The sequence below is a fragment of the Parasteatoda tepidariorum genome, chromosome 5, assembly GCF_043381705.1.
Source record: "Parasteatoda tepidariorum isolate YZ-2023 chromosome 5, CAS_Ptep_4.0, whole genome shotgun sequence".
Taxonomy (NCBI): domain Eukaryota; kingdom Metazoa; phylum Arthropoda; class Arachnida; order Araneae; family Theridiidae; genus Parasteatoda; species Parasteatoda tepidariorum.
In genome coordinates, this window is record NC_092208.1 from 70,279,423 (window position 1) to 70,302,564 (window position 23,142).

At 27.0% G+C, this 23,142-nt stretch overlaps 2 protein-coding genes across 6 annotated transcripts in view; one reads left to right on the forward strand and one right to left on the reverse strand.

The window, feature by feature from the left end:
• Nucleotides 1-3,609, reverse strand: part of LOC110282123 (glutamyl-tRNA(Gln) amidotransferase subunit C, mitochondrial) — a 7,138-nt gene extending 3,529 nt beyond the window's left edge. The window contains exons 1-3 of the mRNA XM_043048444.2: nt 3,461-3,609; nt 2,748-2,914; nt 935-1,038 (exon numbers count right to left, since the gene is read on the reverse strand). Of these exons, the coding sequence (XP_042904378.1) occupies nt 935-1,038; nt 2,748-2,914; nt 3,461-3,541 (352 nt within the window). The 5' untranslated portion in view covers nt 3,542-3,609. The remainder of the gene's footprint in view (nt 1-934; nt 1,039-2,747; nt 2,915-3,460) is intronic.
• A 48-nt stretch (nt 3,610-3,657) lies between these two features.
• LOC107438681 (Pleckstrin homology and RUN domain containing M1) lies at nt 3,658-18,375 on the forward strand. Of its 5 annotated transcripts, none has more exons than XR_011636719.1 (5): nt 3,658-5,086; nt 9,535-10,203; nt 15,005-15,142; nt 16,312-16,545; nt 18,229-18,375. XR_011636719.1 is itself a non-coding variant. In XM_016051012.4 (2 exons), the coding sequence occupies exons 1-2, from the start codon at nt 3,836-3,838 to the stop codon at nt 10,372-10,374; spliced, it is 2,091 nt and encodes a 696-aa protein (XP_015906498.2). In that variant the 5' UTR covers nt 3,658-3,835; the 3' UTR covers nt 10,375-11,140. The 5 variants fall into 5 exon arrangements, 1 of the variants encoding a protein (XP_015906498.2); XR_011636720.1 differs by having other exon boundaries at nt 15,005-15,116; XR_011636718.1 differs by having other exon boundaries at nt 15,005-16,545.
• The last annotated feature ends 4,767 nt before the right edge of the window (nt 18,376-23,142 follow it).

Here is a 23,142-nt window from a genome sequence, read left to right on the forward strand (position 1 = left end):
GCAAGATATATATATATATATATATATATATATTATATAAAATTAAGAAATGACAATGAGTAATTAAAGTTTTTGAAATTTTTAAAAATTAGTATTTTTTTAAGTTACCCTAATACTTATTTATGCTCACAATTTTTTAAATAAAAATTGACATAAAATCAAAATTATGAAATTCACTTGTTAATGTTGTTAAAATTATAACATAACAAAATGTGCAGACATTCTAAATTATTCAATTCTAATTGTTCTGAAAAGAAAGAATTATTTTTGCAACCTGGAAGTTATATTTTATTCAATTAGAGCAAATAGAGTATCCATTTATCACTGTTACACTTTCATAATATAGTGTTTCAATGGCACTTTTTGTACTTAGGATAGTAATTATACATAGTTGGGGACAGAAACAATATGATGTGTAGAACAAAGCATACAAATTATTTGAAGAATATTGAATATGCATATTCAAGTCGACATTCATATTAAATCAGAATATGTATGCTTTTATCACTGTTACACTTTCATAATATAGTAAATTAATTAAAATGTTCTGAAATGTGCATGGGGGACAAAGTACAATGATGACATTTTAACATAGTTTATTTTTTTTTTAAATATAAAATGTATCTGGTGCATATTTCTTTCACTCCAGGTCAGTATTTTAAGCAAAACATACCATTAAATAATAAAAATGAATATTTTAATGAGAAATATTGCTTAAGGATGCTAAAGTTAATAAATTGAAAAAATAACCTAATATAATTATATTAAGAAAGAAAAAAAAATACTTGAGTTAAAATGTTCACTAAAAGGTTGATTATTTCTACTAAAGTATTTTTTTGTCTCATTTAATGTTTATAATCAATTATTTTACAACTTAAATATAAAAGAAATATTTCAAATAAAATAAAAAAGCTGACAAATTATTTTATATTACCTAATGGAGCAACATAATAAAATTCTTCTGACACAGGTGCAATTTCCATTAATTCTTTTCTATTGAAATTTGTCTTAGCTTCATCATTTCGAAGATTTTCGTTTCTGAAAAAAATAGTGTTCAATAATTAATGCAAACTTAATATATATATATATATATACAGTCAAACCTCGTTAATTCGACACTCTCGGGACCTCTGAAAAACTGACGAATTAAGCGGAGTGACGAATAAACCGGAGTTGCATTGTTTTTCAAAAAATTTGGAAAATACCTATAAATTAACAATTATTACATACAGTAGCGAAATTTCAATTTCTTAAAATAAAAAAAACGTTAAAGAATTTGCATTAAAACAATTCAATTAAAACATAGCATCAGAAGAAAGACAAACAGTATGGTTTACATACTTGTCCGAATTCCGTTACCCCCTCGTAAGGTCAGAGAAAAGGAGCATTATTGCAACTCTTTCTGCAAGAGGTGATGGAAGGAAGGGTGAGACAAAAGGGCAGGGGAAAAACGCTTCCAGGGTCCGAATTCCAAGAACCAGTTGCCTACTGCGAATGGCAAAATTAGCCAAGTGGAAATTTCCGCAAAAGTTGACTGGAGAAAAGCAATTTCCCAGTGAAAACATTCTTTAAAGTGTCATTTTATCCGGAGTTCATAATTCCCCCATGACGTATTAAACGGAGTTTGCTAACACTGAATCCAATGCAAATCAATCGGGACTTGAAAATAACCGTCGAAATAACCGGAGTGACGAATTAAGCGAGTGTCAAATTATCGAGGTCCGACTGTATAAATATAATTTTTTTTTACTAATTTGACAATAACTATTGAAAAGAAGTTTACAGGATGGCCACTCAAATCAGCAAATTTCCCTGATTTTTCCAGGTTTTTCAGGAAAAAATTCTAAAATTTCCAGGTCAATGTGCTTTTTATCCCCTAATAAAGTGTAGGATGGATGCAAGAAAAGTGTCAATACATTATAATTTTTTTTTTAAATGTTATTTTATCATCTTTGACTCAGGGGATAGAGTGTTAGCCAGGTCACCTCATTTAAGAAACCATTAGAGTTTCATGTGGCATTTTAGTTTAACAGGGTTATAATGGACCAAATTTTTATGCAAGCATAAGTTGATGCTATTTCAACTGTTCGGCAATAAATTTCTGTCTTAAAGTGGGTATACCAGATGGTAAAATAATTTTCATTAAGAAAATTAGTAAATAATTTAAATTAGTAAAATGAAGAAAAATAAAAGAAAAAATTCCAGCTTTTCATGCCGAGAAAAAAAAGATTTTCTTTCCAGCTTTTCTTACCCAGAGAAAAAATTCCAGGTTTTTATCCAAATTTCCCTGATTTTTCCAGTATAAAAAAAAATCCCCTGATAATTCCAGGTGGGTGGCCACCCTGGTTAGGGGAAACAGAATTCAAATTCGTAATAGCTACAGTGAATGCATAATCAAATTTATTTCAACTAAATAGTTTAGAAATAAGATAAACCAGGAATATTTTTATGTAGGTACTCCTGCCAAAATAATCACCAAGTTTCGGGGACTACCAGGCAATGGTCTGCAAGGAAAAGAATTACAAAATCTACAAAAATAAATAAATAAATCACATAAGGGGACTAACTTGAAGGACTTATAGCCACCTTCAGACAAACCTCAACATTTTCTTAATTGTTTACTTTAACTACAATTGCTAAGTGGCAATTGTAGTTGGCACTAACAGAAGATGACAGGAAAATATCTCCAGTGAACTAATGATAAAATATTTAAAATGCTTTATTAAAGAAAAATTATGTATATAAACCTGTCATATACTGTATTAATCAGTGGTTCAACAGAATCTGTGTTGACTTCCATTAAATTATCAGCGAACTGTATTGATTTCTCAAGCCTCTGAATGCCAGCAGCAGTTGAGAAGTCCACCAATGCCAATCTCTCCAAGCTTTCTACAGTTTCTTTACTAACTGAGTGCTAAAAGTATATAATTTTTAAATAAGACATGGAGATTTTGTAACTACTAATTTATATAAGCCTCACTTTTTTGTCTTTACATTACAATATTTGTATATATTTCCATTTCGTGATCTGTCACAGCAATAAAAAAAAAGCTTGTAGAGGTTTCCTCATGTTTGGCTAAGAGATTCCATGATGTTTTTTAACAGCTGCTCTGAAGCTGCTAGGATTTGGCGATTATTCTGCCACAGATCACGATACGGAAGTCTTCCCTAATATTTCTAAGCAGATTTTGTAGTGAACAACTTTGCAGAACAATATAAAAGGAAACTTTTTTTTTAACATGATTCCGTTAAAACAAGTTTTAATGATAAAAACTTGTAATGAATATTCAAAGATAATAAATAATTGTTTCGAAAAAATTTAGAATTTAAAAGTGCAATCGAAAACTAGAGTTAACGCGAACAAGTGAAATCATACGTTCAAGATTAGAAATTTTGCATAGGACATTAGACAAAATATTTATTAATGAATTATAAAGGTAGGTAGAATTATAATTTTTACCAAAACTGAGTTTCCTGAGAATTTTCTAGTAGAAAATTTAAATAAATGTTTTTTACACAAACTAATAAGAGAATAATTCATTTTGAATATTCTTTATGTTTACACTGCAGAGCTACAGTGGGAGTTACAGTTAAAATTTTAACAAGCAAACCACAGTTAAGCTTCCTTACAAAATTTTAAAATTATTGGCTCAATGAAAAAACATCTCAACTTTACACCGATATTAATGGTTTATTTGTTGACAAAAGAAATAACAGCACAAAGGATGCTGATAAAGTTTTCGAAACGAAAGTGACAGCGAATTAAATGTGCATGTAGTACAAAACAATACTATATCTTATATTTTCAATCATCATTTCATGAAAATTATACAAAATGGATATATTGTGGAAGAAAGCTACACTACCCAGCATTGAAGATTTTGCAAAGGATATAATCGTTAAAAAGAACTTAACCACTGAGTTAAGTAAAGCTATCCGGAATGTACAAGAAGAAAATGTTGGAAAATCAATCATCACCGATTACGAATCGAGTAATATCTTTTGCAATGTTTTGGAAGCAATATTGATCCACGGGTTGAAAGACAAGCTAAGTAACAAAATGTCATCTGTATTTAGTAGTTCACCTGACAGAATGCCAGAACCCCAATTTTGGTCTGTAGTTTCTCGATACAGTCACAGTAATGTTATCTCAGAAATAAAGACTTTTAGTAATATCACTACGGACATCGGTCGCGGCCGAGCTTGGTTGCGTGCATCGTTAAATGATGGTCTAATTCTAAGTTATATGAGCACAATGACTACTGATGTATCAAGTTTGCAAAAGTTTTATATCACTACAGCATTTTTGAGAGACAAAGAACAATCAGACATAATGAAACAGCTTTTAGAAGGAATCAGCGTATTCAGTTTTGAGTTATCTTGTAATGACAGTGCTTTAAATGTATGGAACAGTTTGCCTCTTACTTTGTCTAATTTATGGACACCCCCTGTTACTCCTCAACCTGTTATGCCAGCTGTTGATGTTATAGACTTTTTTACTGATCCAAAAAATCAAGCCAAAGCTGCAACTAAAAGTGATCAAAACAGTCCTAGAATTAAAAAATCATCAGTAATTGAAACTCAAACTGATATGCCATCATCTTCTTGTGGGGATCCTTCTAATGATTCTGATCATTTGAATCAGTCAGACCAAAATATCATTACTCATAATGTATTAAGTAGTGATATAGATGATGCAATTGCGACAAGAGTTAATGAGATGAGCGCTGTTCAAGGTGCGACTGTTAATCACTCTGATGATGCAGCAACTGTAGATGCGTTCCATTTAGAGGAAACCAGTTCAAAGATCTCATCGTCAGATTCTGTTCCTGATTTTGGTCTGGAAATAGTTGATAGTGATATGGAGTTCACTCATATTGGTTTAACCGGAAATAGATTGAGTTCAAAATGTGGATGGTCTTCGGCTTTTGAAGAACCAACAACCCCAACCTCACCAGAACAAGACCAGAGCTATGATTCATTGCTGCAGAGTTATAATAAAAATCTGAATAAAGTTGTAATTGGAACGCCTGAATTATCAGATACTTTTTCTTCCATAATGGGAAAGAATGAAGATGATTATTGTGTAAATTTAATTTATATATTCTTAAATTGCTATGAAGATAGGTTTGTTTGTCTGTCTACAATTATTTATTAAAATACTATCTTAAGTGAACATGTAACTTGCTTCGTCTGCAGTATCGCAAAAATCTAGACTACCTGGAAGATTTGGACAGCCCATATCCAGGAAATTCAAAATTGCCAATTTTAAATTATTTATAATTTAATAAGGATGTCCAAGTTACATGATCTAAATTATAAAAAAAAGGTTGGGGGGGTTAGATTCGATCGTGAATTCATGTGGATTTTTGCTCTTTATTTCTGTATATATGCAATTTTAAAAAATTGCTTATGATTTTTAAATTCACGATATTTTAATGTATCATGATATATAAATATTCAGTCTCACTTCTATTTTACTATGCTATCACTTCGTGATGATTTTATTCTCATCGTGTAGTCTTATTGCTTGTTTTTTTTTCTGGCACTTATTATGATGCATTTTGTCGTGGTTTTTAAAATCTCAATATTTTTAATTGCATATTATTGCAACAACAGCAAAATTTTGAACCACGCATTTAATTTTTGTTGCTTGATTTTTTTTTCTGGAAGTTATCACGCTGCATTTTTTCTTGGATTTTAAAATCTCAATATTTTTAATAACATATTATTGCAACAGTAAAATTTTGAACCACGCATTTAAATAATCCCTCTTTGATTTGCTAGTTTTCCTAAAATCAATTATTACGATACCAAGTAAAATGACATGAATTTTGAATTGGATATTTAAGTCATTATTTTTAGTATATTGCTCCATTGGTGAGGATTTCATTATTATTAGTTTCCGCTTTCTTATTGATAGTTTTTTTTTCGTAAATTATTAAGTAGTAAATAATTTATGTCTAATTTCAATTTCTCACAGTATTATTCCCAGTAAAAGCCATTTTTTAGAAAAATGACTGTGTTTTTTTTTTTTTTTTTTTTTTAAGTAGAATCAGCTTTTAAGCTGGACTTGGTTAAAGTTGTGCTTTCAACCTTGCATGCCCAATTGCTATGGATATTTAAAAATCTCAATAATTTTAATGGTACAATAATATAACTTTTTGCATGTCAGATTCATTAGAATTTTGTTCTAAATATGTATAGTTTTTTTTTAATACTCCTTCAACAGTTATTGCTTTGGAATTCCTCCCAGTTTTTATTTTAAAATCGTACTTTTGAATTAAAATTGATTTAGCTAGATTTTTTTTCTCATCATGAGTTAAGAAAATAAGTTTTTCAAGTATATAGAAGTAGTTTTGAAAAATTTAAAAAAAAATTTCCAAAATGCGTCATAAGGCATAAAGGAAAACGAAAATAAGGCTGCCAAGACATTGCACAAAAATTAATGTGTCAGATTTAATGGGAAAAATAATTTGATCCACAAGTTGATAAATTGGTAGTTATCAAAGCAAAAAGTAGATAAATTGTTAAAAGTTGATTACAGCAAAAAGTTGATAACGAAGAGTTTTGACCTTTTTACATCAACTATCTCATTTTTTTTCTTTTATTAGCCTTTTTTAGTTTTGAACCACTCAATTTATTTATGATATTCTAATTTTAAACTATAAAAAAATTACAATAAACTATTTTGGCTGCTAATAGTTGTGCTAACTATACTATAGTGCATTATTAAGTTTGGAAACGAATTGAAATTGTGTGGCAATAAATGAATTAATGCTTACCTATTGCTAATTGCAATAATTTTAGTTTTGTTAACTATATATTTTTTATTAATTTGTTTTATTTGCACTCTATATTTAATTAATAACAATATATTTTAATAGTTAATGAAACTGATTTAACTAACAGAATAATATTGCAGTTAGGTCTTTTTAACTCAATATGTTATTATAATGAATCAAAAATAAAAAAGAAGTATAAGTAAAATTTAATCTTATTACTCTGCAATGTTGCCAAATTCTTGATAGCCTACTCAATGCCACGTACTGTAAAAATTTGTATAGATTTTTTATCTCTTTCTTTTAAAAAAAAAAAATATATTTTTTCAATTATTTACTTTAGTTGTATTATCACTATTNAGTTTTTCAAGTATATAGAAGTAGTTTCGAAAAATCTAAAAAAAAATTTCTAAAATATGTCATAAGGCATAATGGAAAACGAAAATAAGGCTGCCAAGACATTGCACGAAAATTAATGTGTCAGATTTAATGGGAAAAATAATTTGATCCACAAGTTGATAAATTGGTAGATTTATCGAAGCAAAAAGTAGATAAATTGTTAAAAGTTGATTATAGCAAAAAGTGTTGACCTTTTTACATCAATTATCTCATTTTTTTTCTTTTATTAGCCTTTTTTACTTTTGAACCACTCAATTTATTTATGATATTCTAATTTTAAACTATAAAAAAAATTGCAATGAACTATATTGGCTGCTAATAGTTGTGCTAACTATACTATGATGCATTAGTAAGTTTGAAAACGAATTGAAATTGTGCAGCAATAAATTAAATTAATGCTTACCTATTGCTAAATGTAATAATTTTAGTTTTGTTAACTATATAATATGTTATTATAATGAATCAAAAATAAAAAAGAAATATAAGTAAAATTTAATGTTATTACTCTGCTATGTTGCCAAAATCTTGATAGCCACATACCGTAAAAATTTGTTTACATTTTTCATTTCTTTCTAAAAAAAAAAGTATATATTTTTCAATTATTTACTTTAATTGTATTATCACTATTTTTAATTATTTTTCTACGTGTCTACAATATTTCATATATTTGTTTGCTTAATGTTTTTCATTGTCTTGCATTTTAGTTTTGTGAATTTTATTTACATTAATTCTTAATTATTTTTTACTTTGCATGCAGTTTCTTTCTTAGAATTTGCTTTTTATTATTTTTGCTTTGCTTGTATCTTTCATTTATTGTTTGTGTTTAGATGTTTTTAAAATTTTTCAGTTATGCATTGGGTTTTTTTTTTTTAATTAATAATTTAATTTAGTATGTGAAGTAGTTTTTATATTTAATATAAAGAAGTTTTTATGACATTTAATAATTCATATATTTTTGTGATTTTTTCTGTTCTCATAGTATGCTCTTGATAATTCAAGATTGTTTCAAACTCAAATAATGCATGTTTTATAGTTTAAAATGAATAATAGTCTTAAAAAATATTATTTTTTTTGAACTTGAACATATTCTAGTCATATTTGAAGAATTACAATCATTAGTTACAAACAAATTATGTTTACAAATTGTAGCACAATTATGTTTACAGTATTTTTTGCCATCAACATGTAACTATTCTTCTCCATACCTCGATCCATCTCTAGTAATTGAAACTATCTAGTTATTGTAACTATTCTGAATACTTTATTCGTAATTTATTTCATAGACTCTTAAATATCCCGAAAATGTATTTTAAAAAAAAGGATTCATCTAGGCAACAAGAAGTATATATTAGTTACGATATCTTAGTAATAATTAAAAAGCCTGTATTTGGATCTAAACATCCGATACTTTAAATAATTTAAATGACAGTTAATTTGAAAAAGGTGTCCTTATTTTAAATAAAATCTGTTTAACAACTATTTTATCTTTCAAAGTCCTGTATGATATTGTAGGTACTAAAAGTTGGAACTTAGTTTTTAGAATTTTTTTTTTCATACATAAAACTATATTATTTGCAACTAAAAATTAAACATTTTCTTACTCTCCTTAGATTAAGTAGAACTCAGATTAACAGAAATAAAATGCATTCAATATTTTTTATGTGTTTATTTCTCCCCTTTTTTATTAGTGTAATTATATTGATACAAAAATAAATTCTTGATCTCTCACTTTATATCTAATATTTTCCATACCTTGAATAAGATTTTTATATCTTTTAAGTTATTTTCTTGCATCTAAAATGAGATAGTTTTATCTTTATATTAAACTTACCTAAAACATGATTTACAGTTATTGTTGTTTCTTGATCTCATTATAAAATATTGTATTGAATAATCTCATGTAAAGAAAAGGAAAATTTATTTTATGTGTATTTACTTATTTTTTAAGACTACTTGAATAAGAATTAATATTTTTAGTATGGACTAAAAAAAATTTTTAAAAGAATTTTATTGATAATTATAGTTTCTAAAGAATTTTTTTTTTAAGAAAATGTTTTGTATCTCTTTTTAATTTAGTGTCTGCTTGTCACTTTATTCTTTTATTGAGATATGATACATTTGCATAATTTACTGATTTCTTAAATTTTTATATTTTCACTACAAAAAAAATTTTTAGAGAAACTATTTCTGATTATTTCAAGTAACTTTTGTTGTAAACAATTTTTCAAATATTTGTTTACTATTAAAAATGATATGAATGCGTCATATTTATTTCAACTGTATGATATTAATGATGCACTTTAGTAATCATTGTCTGAAATGTTAAAATAGACTTTTTTAAAATATTTTTTAGGAGTTTTCTGAAGAAACTAAATCTCCTGATTTGGATTTTGAGATTGTTCCTAAATACCTTTCCTCTGAACATGCTGATGAAGAAACTAAGTTACTAATATCTATTTTAGGAAAAGTATGCCCGGAACAGGGTCTTGACACTCAAAATTTTCAATGTTACTCTTGTGGAAGGCAAATTGGCTTTATTTATGGCAAAGCAAGGCTTTGCTATTATGATGGATATAATTATTGCTATGATTGCCATGATAATGAAGAAGAGTATGTTCCCGCCCGCATGATCCATAATTGGGATTTCAAGCAGTACCCTGTGTCTAAAAGAGCAAAAGTTTTTTTGTCAAGAATAGTCAAAGATCCTATGTTAGACATAAAAGAACTGAATCCTGTGATATATACAGCAGTTGAAGAAATGGCACAAATGCAGCTGTTAAGAACTCAACTTACTTTTTTGCGATCCTACATCTTCACTTGCAAACAGTCAATCGCTGAAGATCTGCGTATGCAACTGTGGCCTCGAGAATATCTGTACGAACATGTGCACTTATATGCGATAGACGACATTTTAGATATCCAATCTGGTGCTCTTGCACAAACTCTTCAGAAGGTTATAGCATTTGCAAAGAAGCATGTTTTAGCTTGTCAGTTGTGTCTTTTAAAAGGGTTTATTTGTGAGGTTTGTAAAAATTTGAAACCAATTTATCCATTTGATGTTGATACCACCTATCATTGTGATAAATGCCTTGCTGTTTACCATGCTGTTTGCATGGATGCTAATAAATATTGTCCTAAGTGTATCCGTCAGATGAAAAGAAGACAGTTGTTAGATTCTGCTATCGCTGACTAAAATTATTTAGTTATTCTTTCTTTTTTTTAATCTGTGAGGTGTTCTAAACTAATATGTCAGTTTTCAGGCCATTGAAAACTTTCTAATATAATTAAAGTGTTCCTTATTTTTTTTTATGTCGTCTCAACTGCAAGACATCATAAATTTTAAAAAAATTCTTTTAAATAGTATAATCAAATTTTGATTTAAAAAATCAGGTAAAAATTTTGTTTTTATGATAGTTTATTTTCTGTTCATATCTGGTAACAATAAATTAGTTTTGATACATATGTTCATCAAATAAATATAAAATTGTTACAGATCCTTATGTAGTCTTTTACATTGCAGTAATTGATTAGCTCAACAATTTTAAAGTGAAAGAACTTAAAAAAATTTATATGTTTGTTTGTTTTTTTCCCTTCTGTCAATTTGTAGTTTGTTAGCATACCTCTATATTGACACATGAAAATATTTGTTGCAAATAAAAAAAAATAATACACTCTAAATGAAATAGTTATGATGATAGGTACAAATCCCAATATTGATAGTTCTCAATTAATTGATATTCAAACCATGTGTCAGTTTTAAACCAAATTATTTTGTTTTTAAGTGTTATGTGTTTATATTATCATTTATGTAATGAAAATATTGCAACTTTAAATGTGCTGAAATTATTTTAATTTTTTACTTATAAATTAAGATCTGCATCTTATTTTCTTAATGATAGGTATCTATAAATAATGAGAATTATATATAGCACGAAAAATAAATCTAATGCATTATCCTCCCCCCCCCTCTATGGTTTTTATATTAACTACATTACATTTCGGTTTCATTTTAGTGACTTATATTTTTATTATTTATAAATTATACATTCTTCTGATTAGAATATTACTTAAAATATACAATTTGATAAATGATAATAATCAGTGTGAATTAAAAAATTGGAGATAAACTAATATTTATTTTGTTACTAATATTTATTCCTTAGGAATTATGTTAACGAATTCTGAATATAAAGATTTATTATTTCTTTAGCCTTTTCTTTTCCAGGTACTATGAGAGAGGTTTATACCAAATTATATAAGAATATTTTATAATATTTATTTCAATTTCATTCTTTATCAATTTTCATTATTTGCTATTAAAACTAAACTGATAGTAGAGAATTTCAGATAATTTAAAATATTTTTGAAATGTTTCTACTAAATTTTCTATGTCATTTTGATTTTCTTTTCTCTCAAAGACTCTTAAACTCACGTATTTCAAACTTCATAGAAAATTTTTATGATATACACTTCAATTTGAATTTTGTTTAGTCTCTTAAAAATTAGTAACATTAATTTGTAGCATTCATACAGCAGTATTTATGAATCAATTTATTTAATATAGAATGCTTGATAAAATATACAAAATTTCTGATTTATTAAAATATTTTATTAATAAAATTAACTATTTTAATATTTAAGAAATCTTAACTTAAAAGTGTATTGTAAGCGTACTCTTGTATCAACCTTTATTAGACTTATGTTTCTAAAAATTTAAATTAATTTTATATTATATGTATTTAAATCTGGTTTATGATCAATTTAAAATTAAATATATTAAATTAGCAAAATTATAATTCCACCCTTCCCCTAAAATCAAAATCAAAAGGCAAACATTTTTATTCAAGAATTTTCATTATTGTTGAACTGTATTAAAAGATATTGAGCAACGAATATTCCTTAGCAACTCAAGATCTTCACTTACTTTATACATGAAGCTCTTGTATTTTCTTCAACGTCAATGAAAATTTTTCTTTTATAATTTCTCTGCTTATAGTGCACTTTTATTGCAGGTTAACGAAAAGCTTAATTTTTTTGGCATTTTATTTTTGTAAAAATTAGTGTAAAAATTTTTTTTTAATGTTTTATAATTTTTTCTTTAAAAAAAGGTTGTCAAAACTTTTTGTCCAAGATCCCAAGAAAAATTCTAGGATGTTTTAACACCTATAGAAAATTTTTATAAAATTCCAAGTACCTACATGAATGGTGTGTGTTATTAGTTGTGAATATCTGAAGATGGAGATTAAAAATTGGTTACTATATACGTTTTTTCAGACTCTCAAATTTAGTTTTGTCAGACACTCTCCTCAGTTTCATCCTATAATTTTATTTATATAATTTTCTTCCTATAATCTTTTATAAGTACATTTTATTAAAAACATTTCAGCAAGTGTTGCATTGCACAAAATTCAAGTAATCATATGTATGTTCATCACTAAAAGTTTAGTTTTATAATTTCTGTGATAGACTTTAGAAATCATTTTTAAAGAAAATATTCAAAAATTATAACAATTTTCATACAATCATATTTCTTTTTCATGTCGAGATCTAGTCAAATTCAATCCTTTTTTTTTAAAAAAAAAGAGAGTTGTAAATAATATTTTAATTAACAAATCATTATAGATTTCTAAAACTATCTAGTACAAATTATCCTGTATCTAACTAGGTACAAATTATCCTGTATCTCACGGTCTTTGCAAATTATCCTGTAGGTCACGGGTTTGTGCACATAGTATGAGTTTAAGCCTAAAATAAAGTAATAATTGTTTTCATTTATCATTTAAGTCACCATAGAATAAATAAAGATATTTATATATTATTTTTATTAATTTTTGAATAAAAATTATGGGGAAAAATATATTTTTCCATAATCACTATTAGAAATTGTATCATAAGTATTATCTATTCATATTTTTGCATGTGTAGTTAAATGGCTTGTGTTAGATCTGCTTTTATTTAAAAGTTTTCTTCAAATATATTCTTGAAACATTTATTTTATACTGTAAAAATATCTAATCCTGAATGTTAATGAATTATTTGCAAGACAGTATAAAATAAAAGTTTTGTTGATCCAGTACTTTTCAGTCATTGAAAAATTAAACTAGATACTATTTAATCAAAGTTAATTTTTTAAGTTAATTCAATAATCAGTGTCAGATTAATAATTATAAATGTCTAATTGTGATAAAGATTTGAAGAAATTAGTACTTTTTCTTGGTCAGTATAAAGACATATAATGAGGAAATGAATAAATAAAAAATAATTATTTCATTCCTTAGGATTTCAAAAGCAATATTATACAAAAATAATAAATGCTAATACATTTTCTAACTACTCCTACCCTCTGCTAATTTAATTTTATATTGTAAATACGTTTATTTCGAGTAGTTAAAATATTTGATCAATTTAGTCAGTTTCTTTTACTTTTTTTTTGGAACCTGTATGTATATATATAGTCTTTTTATTATTTGTTTTAAAGAAAACTAAAATAACAAGTGTTACAGAACTATTAAAAATGTTAATTAAGGTGCTCTTAGTATGTGACTTAAATAAAAATTATGTGACAAATGCACCATTTGAAGATTTTTATCTTGAAAGCAATATTTTTAATTAACATTTCTAAAAAAATATTATTTTGTTGTTCTTTCCTTCTGTGCTCTGGATGCATAGATTTAATTTGTATTCTATTTTTAAAGATTTTGGTTGTAAATAAAATATATTTAAAAAAATTTTTAATTTATTTTCTAATATAGTCATGCAATTTATAAAGACATTTTTATACCATTTATGTATTTTACATTATGATCATAGTAAAAATATATTTTGTAATATTGTTGAGCAAATTTACATAAGCCTATTGTGCAACTTTAATCTAAATGAAATATGGTAAGCTATAAGTTTAGCAGTTAACATTTCAAAAACTAGGAACAAATTTTTGTCGTGAATATTATTGTACTTATTATACCTAATAATTTAAAACCAAAACCAACTAAATTTAATCTGTACAAAAATTTAGACTCCAACACATAATTTGTTACAAATTAAAATATTTGTTTTCTTTTGAAAATGTTTTATTAAAAGTAGGTATCTTAAAATCAACCAAGAATTAGATTCTAAATTTTTTGTAGCTTTATTCTATTAAAATGTTTGTAAAATAATTTTATTTCATTTATTTATTTGTCACTCAAGAAATAATTTTTTTTAAATGACCGTGATTTAATTTTATTGGTTATGTAATTAGTTCTTATTCTGTGATATCATACCTAAATTAGTTGATCAAGTACGTAATGAGACTGCTTTAATATATCTATATATTTTAATAAAACGTTAGTCATACGACCTAATTTAATGTGATCAAGTTTTATATGCTAATGCAAACAGAAAAGGGATTCCTAAAAGTTGTGACTGGATTTTCTTGTAAAAGTTTTTTTAATGCAAGTTTAACTAAGTAAAAAATTTTTTACATAATTAAATTATTTCAATAACGCAACTAATTTTTTTTATTGAATCTGAAAATTGTCTTGTAATTTTTATCAAAAAAAATTAATCAAATTCACTTAACCAACTTTCTGAGGCATTTGTGCCAAAAATTCGCATTTTTCTCTAGAAACTTATATTTTTGTCGAAAAATTAGTCTATAAATAATTTCTCCTGTTAAATTAATATTTGTGGCAAAAAAAAAATTAAAAAGGTACAGGGGACAAGATCACCTTGAGCTTTTTTTTATATTAAATAATTGATGTAAAGGAATTGTTCTCTTTCTAATGTTTTAATTATTGTTTCTATGATCCTTTTTACAATCTTCATTTATTTTATTTTTATAGCATCTGCTGTGGTCTTCCTGAAAAATATGTGTGGCGGAGCATAATGGTTATGCATATGAGATCTGTTATATAAGAAATATCAGTGCATGTCTTCAAGAGCCTACGTCAGCCGGTTCAATTTATATTAAATTCTTCATGGTTAAACTATTTCATTTGTTTATTTTTTTATTGGCTCATATATGAATATATGTCAAAATTCTTCCAGATTGATCAGACATTTCCATGATCCTTTAAACTTTGAGAGAAGAGGAGCATGTTAAGTTATATATTTTTTTAGCCTCCTTCCCCCCAGAAAAAACCATTTACACAAAGTTTTAAAGTAGGCTTATCAAATCATTCTTTTGGCATCATGAGTTTGAACAAATCTCAGCAAATTAACACCATTCTTGAAGTCGAGAACTTACAGAAATGAAGGGATAATAACCGTGCGATTTAAAGAGCCCCTCATCTCTTTGAATATTTATATGACCGAGAGTTTTGATTTTGTGTCTACGTATGAACGAAAGGCCACTGAAAAAAACAGGATTTCTTACCTTAGTGAGGCCTTGTGTAAATGGAAACTTATAGTGTAAAAAATAAAACAAAGTTATTTATTTATTATTACTATCTATTTATTTATAATTTGCCTTTTCAGTAAATTACAGTTTTGAATTTATGACTCACCCGAGCATGTTCTAAAAAATGAAAAATGGATTTTTAAAAGTCTGCCTAACATGTTCTTGCATTAAATTCTTCCCTGACATGTACTCATTGAAAATAAATAGATATGGAATATTACTAGCAAATGGAAGATATGTGGAAGAATAAATAGTGTATATTCTTTTTCTTTCACTGACGAAATTTTCCTTACTTATTTATGAGTTTTTCTGTAATTTATTTACAAGAAAGGTTGAGTGCCATTTTGGGAAAAGTTTTTAGACACACAATACAATGAAATTTCATAAAATTAATTAGCCTGCTTAAATTTATCAGTTTACAATTTCTTCCAATTAAATAATAGCCTCATGCACTCATATTGCACGTTCATTGATCATATGTAATATATATCATTGAATGTCATGTATGAACTTACAGCCTCCCAAAGATTTTTGCTCACATAAATACAAAACATTTGTTGAAATGCTATTTTCTTCAACTTACGGTGTGATATTTAACATTGAGTATCCTATATGATTTTGTAATGTTCGAATTAGATTTGCACACATAAATTTTAATAGATTTAAATGTTAATGTTTTATTTATACTTGTAGTTCAACAGTATATAATTGCATTTGGACAATAGTATATTGATTAGATCTTTCTCACAGGTTTTGCTCCCCATTTTATTATGTTGAAGAAAAGTACTGGAAATAGCGGCAGAAACTGTTGTGTTCCGCAGTGTCATTCAAGAGCAACTCAGGATGGGGTTAGTTTCCATCGCTTTCCAGATGATAGCCTGAGAGTTATGAAATGGAAAAAAAATCTTCGAATTGGGAAAGAGGTGACAAAGAATATGTTGGTCTGTTCAAAGCATTTTAAGGATGATGATTATATAAACCCTGGTAAGTAACTTAATGTTTAACATGTTCTTTTAAAGAACATTTAGTGAATTTTGCACTTCTTTTAATTTCGTGTGGTTTTGCAAAGTATTATTTAAATTGTTTATGGGTACGTAAGTGCAGTAAAATTTTAAAGTAAAGCCAATTTAAATTTTTCTATTCATGAGTCTTATTTTACTAAAAACAATTATACCCTCAAGTAAAAGAAGAAAAAAAAACGTCATTTTAACTATTTGATAAAAAAAAAAAAATTAAAAAAATTCTATAAATGACATATTTTCTATTTTTTTTCTTCCTAATTTTCATTTATTAACTTTTGTCTTTGAATGGATTAAAATGTAGCAAGATAGATTTAAATAGCAAAATATTCTGTAGCAATACTAATACGGCTAATTTTGATATATTTCTTACAGAAAATATGTATAGATTGCATTTATTTATTCAATTTGTGCTTTAATTTATTGATACAATTTGTGTTACTATATGAAATGGAACATTAGCTTTAAACTCATTATTCAATTATAAATTCTGTACTTTCTATAAAATATCTCAGAAATAAGTTTTGTCATGCTTACACAAAAATAGTCAATTTTTATATTACTTAACCTTTTTTCAAGAAAAACACTCTATCTTTACTTTGATTGATTGTATTAAATAAATAAAAATGTGATTCTCAGCAAAAACATTGAACTTTTTAAATTTTCTAATATATGAAAGAAAATTTATATTTACAAGGTTTTTAAAGACTACACAATTGATTAGTTATAATAGATTGCTACGAATTTGAAATCTTTTAAAAGTGGAGAAGATCACTCTTATAGTTAAATCAGTTTTATAATTAATGAATTAAAATTTTCTATTGGCACTATTAATATATATATCTATCATGACAGAATTTTTTATTATTATTATTAATAATAGTTATTATGGTGAAAAGTGACGACCATAACTAATTTATTAAAACGTTTGTTAACAAATACAGAATAGAACACATAACAATTAACACAAAGGAAAAGGTCGTCTGTCTCACAAGCCTTCAATCACATTTGCTGTGCAGGAAAAGCATCAATCTGTAATAGCTGTAGTTAATGGATTAAGAGGTGTGCAATGGGATGCATAATGAGGTGCTCACATTCAGTAGAAAGTACACTTCCTACATTATTATTATTATCATTTCTTCTTATCTGCTAGTTTTTTTTTTTTTTTTTTTTCAAAAACAAATGTAGTAAACATTGCCAATTTAAATCTATTATACCTACAATGGAATACTCTCCTATGTTCTGGTAATTCGTTTTTCAAACAAGTTATATGCTTCATAGCCGTAGAAAAATTTCATAAACTAGTCATAACACTTTTGCATTGCTTGAGAAAAGTTTTCCTAAACAGGAAATTATTCGAGTTTTTCCTGTTCACCTGAAACAATTCCCTAGTTGCATACTTTCATTTTAATTTTAGAACCCATGGATAATTGTACTTATTAGTATAATTTTACTTGTAAAAATAATTTTACTACTTTAAAAGAAACATTGACAAAAGTGCTACTATAAAAAGAAATGGATTTTTGAATCATGATTGGGAAGTGGAGCCCTAAAATGTTTTTTTAAAAAAAAAAAGTAGTAACAGTATATATGAATAAATAGAATTGATTGAATTAATTTTTCTAATGTTTGTTTGTGTTTTCTTTAGGTCATCCTGTACAAAAACCGAGGCTGAAGAAATATGCTGTACCAACTCAAAATATTCCATTCTAATAAAAATGTTATCTTGATCATGCATAAAATATTTGTTTTTTCTTTTCCTGATATCAATAAAACATAAAATAAAAAATTCAAATTATTTACTTTTTTTGTGTGTTTCCAGGTTTTAAATGCTTACTGTATTCTCAAAAGGTTGAAAAAATTGTTTTTTGGGGGGATTACAATAATTTAATGCTTTGTATAAATATAAATAGTATTCCATTTCTATGTTACTTAAGGCCTTAGTCTAGTTAATTGTATCGAATATTTATCATGTGTCATGAGAAAAGAAATGCATTTCTCATAAAAATCAAAAAATTTTATGGGATATTGCAACATTGATAATACATTTTAATTATTATGAAAATGGGGCAATTTATTAAACACGCAGAGTATTTACAAAAAGTGTCTGCGTCAAAGAATGGTCAATAGGTCTTGGAAGTACTATAATCTATTCATTTTTTCCCTCCTTACTCTACTAGCAAAGCAAACTTTGCTGCTTTCGAGCTCTTTAAAGATTTTAGCTTTTAGGCATTTGCACGATGCTTTAGCCAGAGAAAAAGAATATTTTATAGAATGTAGAAAGTATAATTTATTTTTTATAATCATTTTACTTCTGCAGAGCTTATTTTACTCTCATTTGGTAATTACACTTGAACACAAGACAAAATTGTAATATTTCCTCTGATTACTCTTGTTTTATCCTATCAGTTTTTTTTTTTTTTTTTTTTTTTTTTTTTTTTTTTTTTTTTTTTTGTCACCTTTAGCTTAACAATCACTGTCCCATTTTGTTATCCTGAGATACCTTTTGTGAGTTATGCTCTAATTTTTTTTATTATTATTTTTCTTTTTAGTAAAAAATAAGAGTGTTTATTTATTTATTATTTTTTTTTTTTTTGCATCCTTAGTTTAACAATCACTGTTCTGTCCTATTTTGTTACCCTGAGTTTCCTTTCATCTTTTAACTCTAATTTTTTATTTTTTTTCAGAAAAGAGTATCAATAATAAAATATTTTTTTTCTCCCATCCCTAGGGTAACAATCACTATCGCATTTAGTTATCCTGAGTTAACCTTTCGTTTTTTATGCTCTGATTTTTTTTTCCTGAAAAGAATGGTTGAGTGTTGATAGTAAACTCAGCTTTTTTCACTCTTTTTTTTTTTTAATGATTAATCACTGTCTCATTTTCTTATCCTGACTTACCGTTCGTTTTTTATGCTCTGATTTTTTCAGAAAAGAATAACGTGTTGATAATGAAATCTTTTTTCTTTTTTTTTATCCCTTAGTTTAACAATCACTGCCCTATTTTATCATCCTGAGTAACCTTTCGTTTTTTATGCTCTGATTTTTTTTCAGAAAAGAATAACGTGTTGATAATGAAATCTTTTTTTTGTGTGTGTATGGCCCTTAGTTTAACAATCACTGCCCTATTTTATCATCCTGAGTAACCTTTCGTTTTTTATGCTCTGATTTTTTTTTTCAGAAAAGAATAACGAGTTGATAATGAAATCTTTTTTTGTGTGTGTGTTCCTTAATTTAACAATCACTGCCCTATTTTATCATCCTGAGTAACCTTTCGTTTTTTATGCTCTGATTTTTTCAGAAAAGAATAAAGTGTTGATAGGGAAATCATTTTAAAATTTTTGAATTGCATTATTTTGTATTTCTTGTGATTCGAAACCCACACTTTTTAGATTAATAGGTAGTATTCCCGTTTTTTTAGTTCGAAAATAGCAAATTTTATAGCTACTGAAACTCCTGAGCTTTCATTTTAAAAAGTGGTAACAATATGCGTGTGAATTGCTTAAAAAAGTTGAAATTCAATGGTTTTGACTACCACGACATATAAATAAATTTAAAGTGCCAAATACATTCTTAAAAAATATTAAGTGATTACATCGTAAAAATAATTCTTGCTTACAATTGTAAAATCAATTGTTGTACCACTACAGAAAGAAACTTAACCAGTAAGTGTGAAAAAAATCTTTTTTTGAATATTAAAAATTTTTAGTTACATCATTGAAACTGATAACCCCAATCTTAGTAATTATTATCTTATTAATTGCTATTCTTTACTCATTAATTTTTAACCCTTTTTCGCCAACTGTCATAAATGCTTGCCAGATGAAACGTTATCAATCAGGAGGAAAAGATAAAACAGGTAACCAAAGTAGCTCTTTAGCAATTTATTTGTGAGTGGAGTTATAATAAATTGATTCATTTAATCAGAAATGCTAACTTGCTCCGGACAGCAAATATATAAAGTGGTAGTTTATCAATTGTGATTCTTGGTTTAATGAATTTAATTTAGTAGATTTTTATCCACCACTATTTCTAAATAATTCGTAGGCTTATATAATTCACCACTTATTAGTTAGTACACATGTCATGCTATACCTTTTAAGAAGCAAGCAAAAATAGTCAAATATTTACAAAATTTACTTTGTAATTATTTACCGTTCTTTTAATTATTTTGGGAGTCTGGAGTCAGTTGGTACCTCTGTTTAATTCATCATCACTTAGTTCAAAAGAAAAATTATATTGTTAAAAAATGAAAATGACAAATTTTTAATCATGAGCATTGAAAACTTTCCCCTCTTTAGCTTTCTCTTCATTTTCACGATAGAAAATAATTTATCAAAATTACATATTTATTCAATATAAATAATTTGGTAGTATGCCAGAAATAAATGATATAAACCAAAAAAATTGTCCCTACCATTTGTCTTATTGTAATATTGTCTTGCAAAAAATCAATTTAAAAAACAATTAAGTTTAATATTAAAAATATATTTATTTCAAATCTTGTTTCTCATTCAAGTGAAAACAATATTGCCACACCCTTAAAATATCTACCTGCCTTTTCCTCTGTTCTGCAATGCAGAAACGGTGCGATGACTTTAAATGAATTTTTCAATAGCGCACTCAGTTGGCAATGTTTCCATTATTTTTTGGCACTTAAAACTAGTGTCTACGTATACGAAATATGACGTTTGGCATTAAAAAAAAAAAGATTTTTAAGTCATTGAAATATCCTTTTAGAATAAATTCTCGAAAAATCTTCGCGTGTGGCCACATGATTCAATTATAAATCAATTTATTTGAAAGTGACGAAATTATTATTTTATTTTATCCTCAATTTCCGGAAAAAGTCCGGAGTGTACGTTATAGGGTTAATAGTGATTTAAATTATAAGGTATAAAAAATGCTTATGTCTCATCAGTCAACGAAATTTCGTATCCTAAAAAACAGAATTTAGAACATATTTTAATTAGTGATGTAATCATTCCAATCAGTGAGACCAAAACTTCAATACAATAAAACCTGTTCAAGTTGAAAATTGACCACTTGCGGTGCATTTCTTTACCTACTTGCAGTGCATTGCTTTAGCTCAGGGGTTTCCAACTTACATGAGGCCGGGGGCCGCAATTAAAAACACCAATCAAATGGCGGGCCACAACTTTATCAAAATTTTATATAGAACTCTTTTATGTTTGAAGGAACATTAAATATTGCTGTCAGATATTTATAAAAGTTATATTACAAATAATGCTTGTTACGTATCATTTTGAATCTTCTTTTAATCTGAAACTTAGTGACAAGATTTTTTTTTACTTTCAAATTTAATTCTGTAATAAATTAACATTTTTCGACTTATTAGGAATTATAGCAACAACTAAAAATTTCTCAAGCATCTGAAATTAATTTTTTTTTTCCTTTGCGCTCATGTGATATTCAATTCAAAGAATTTAGATAAAACATGATAATCATTCCCTCTTTTATGCACTTTAAAATTTACAAATATAAATAGTTTCGTCCAAAATGAGTGGTTTCAAAAAGATAAATTGGAGAATTTCTGAAACACACATGTTAAATTATGTTCACAAAATTAAAAAAAAAGGAAATAAAAGAAGAGAGCAACATACACGATTATTTTTGTATTTGAATAAATATTTTCTTGGATGCAAAACCTGAGAAATAAATTTTTTTGCACCGTTGGTATGTTAAATTTCACAGATGACAAAAAAAATTAGTTTTTTTTTTTTTAAACGTGAAAAGTATTTTAAGCCTTTATAGATCTTTTACGAAAATTGTCCGCTATGAAAACTAATATATTTTAGCTCGCGGGCCACAAAAAAAGGCTTCGAGGGCCGGATGCGGGCCGCCAGTTGGAAACCCCTGCAGCTCTTTATTTTAATCAATAGATTATTAACTTAAATTTTATTTTATAACCGTCGTTGAACAGCCGACCCAATTTTGGGTTAACGACTACAGATGTTCAACTCCGTAGCCTTGTAATTTTGAACCTAATTCTGAACACAAGGGATCTAGTATTGGGAAAAATTTGCCTTCGGGAGGACTTCTTTTGATGGAACTAACCAGCATTTGCGTTAAATGGTGAGGAAAAACATGAAAACCTCTCACGGTTAGCTTGACGTATAGGGACTTCTAACCCATGATCCGTCTACCACCGAGGATATTTTACGTCGGTGCGAGCCGGGTGCGGAATTCGAATTGACCAATCATCGCTGGGATTCGAACCCGGTTCTCCTATTTGGAAGGTGGGCGATCTACCTCCTAAGCCACCACGGCTCAACCTAAATGTTATACAATTTGATATTAATTTCACTTCCTGGTCAGCCGCCAACTGTCTCAACTCTTTCACTGTTTATATGCCAATTAATCTCAGTTGCTCTAGGGCTCAATCCAGATTAAAAAGTAGAGTGTCCATTTCGCGGACAAGGACTCAGAATCACCACATATGCATGCATTCGCCACATATTCTTTGCATTCACTTTCCATAGCAAACTGAAAACAATATGCTAGAAAAGGTGACAATTTTAGTCTAGTTTATTGAAGTTTTG

Excerpts from the sequence above, each read along its gene's own strand:
- LOC107438681 (XM_016051012.4), top strand. The coding sequence starts at position 3,836 with ATGGATATATTGTGGAAGAAAGCTACACTACCCAGCATTGAAGATTTT. Across the intron at positions 5,087-9,534 it reads AGAATGAAGATGATTATTGT|GAGTTTTCTGAAGAAACTAA; the intron begins GTAAATTTAATT and ends AATATTTTTTAG.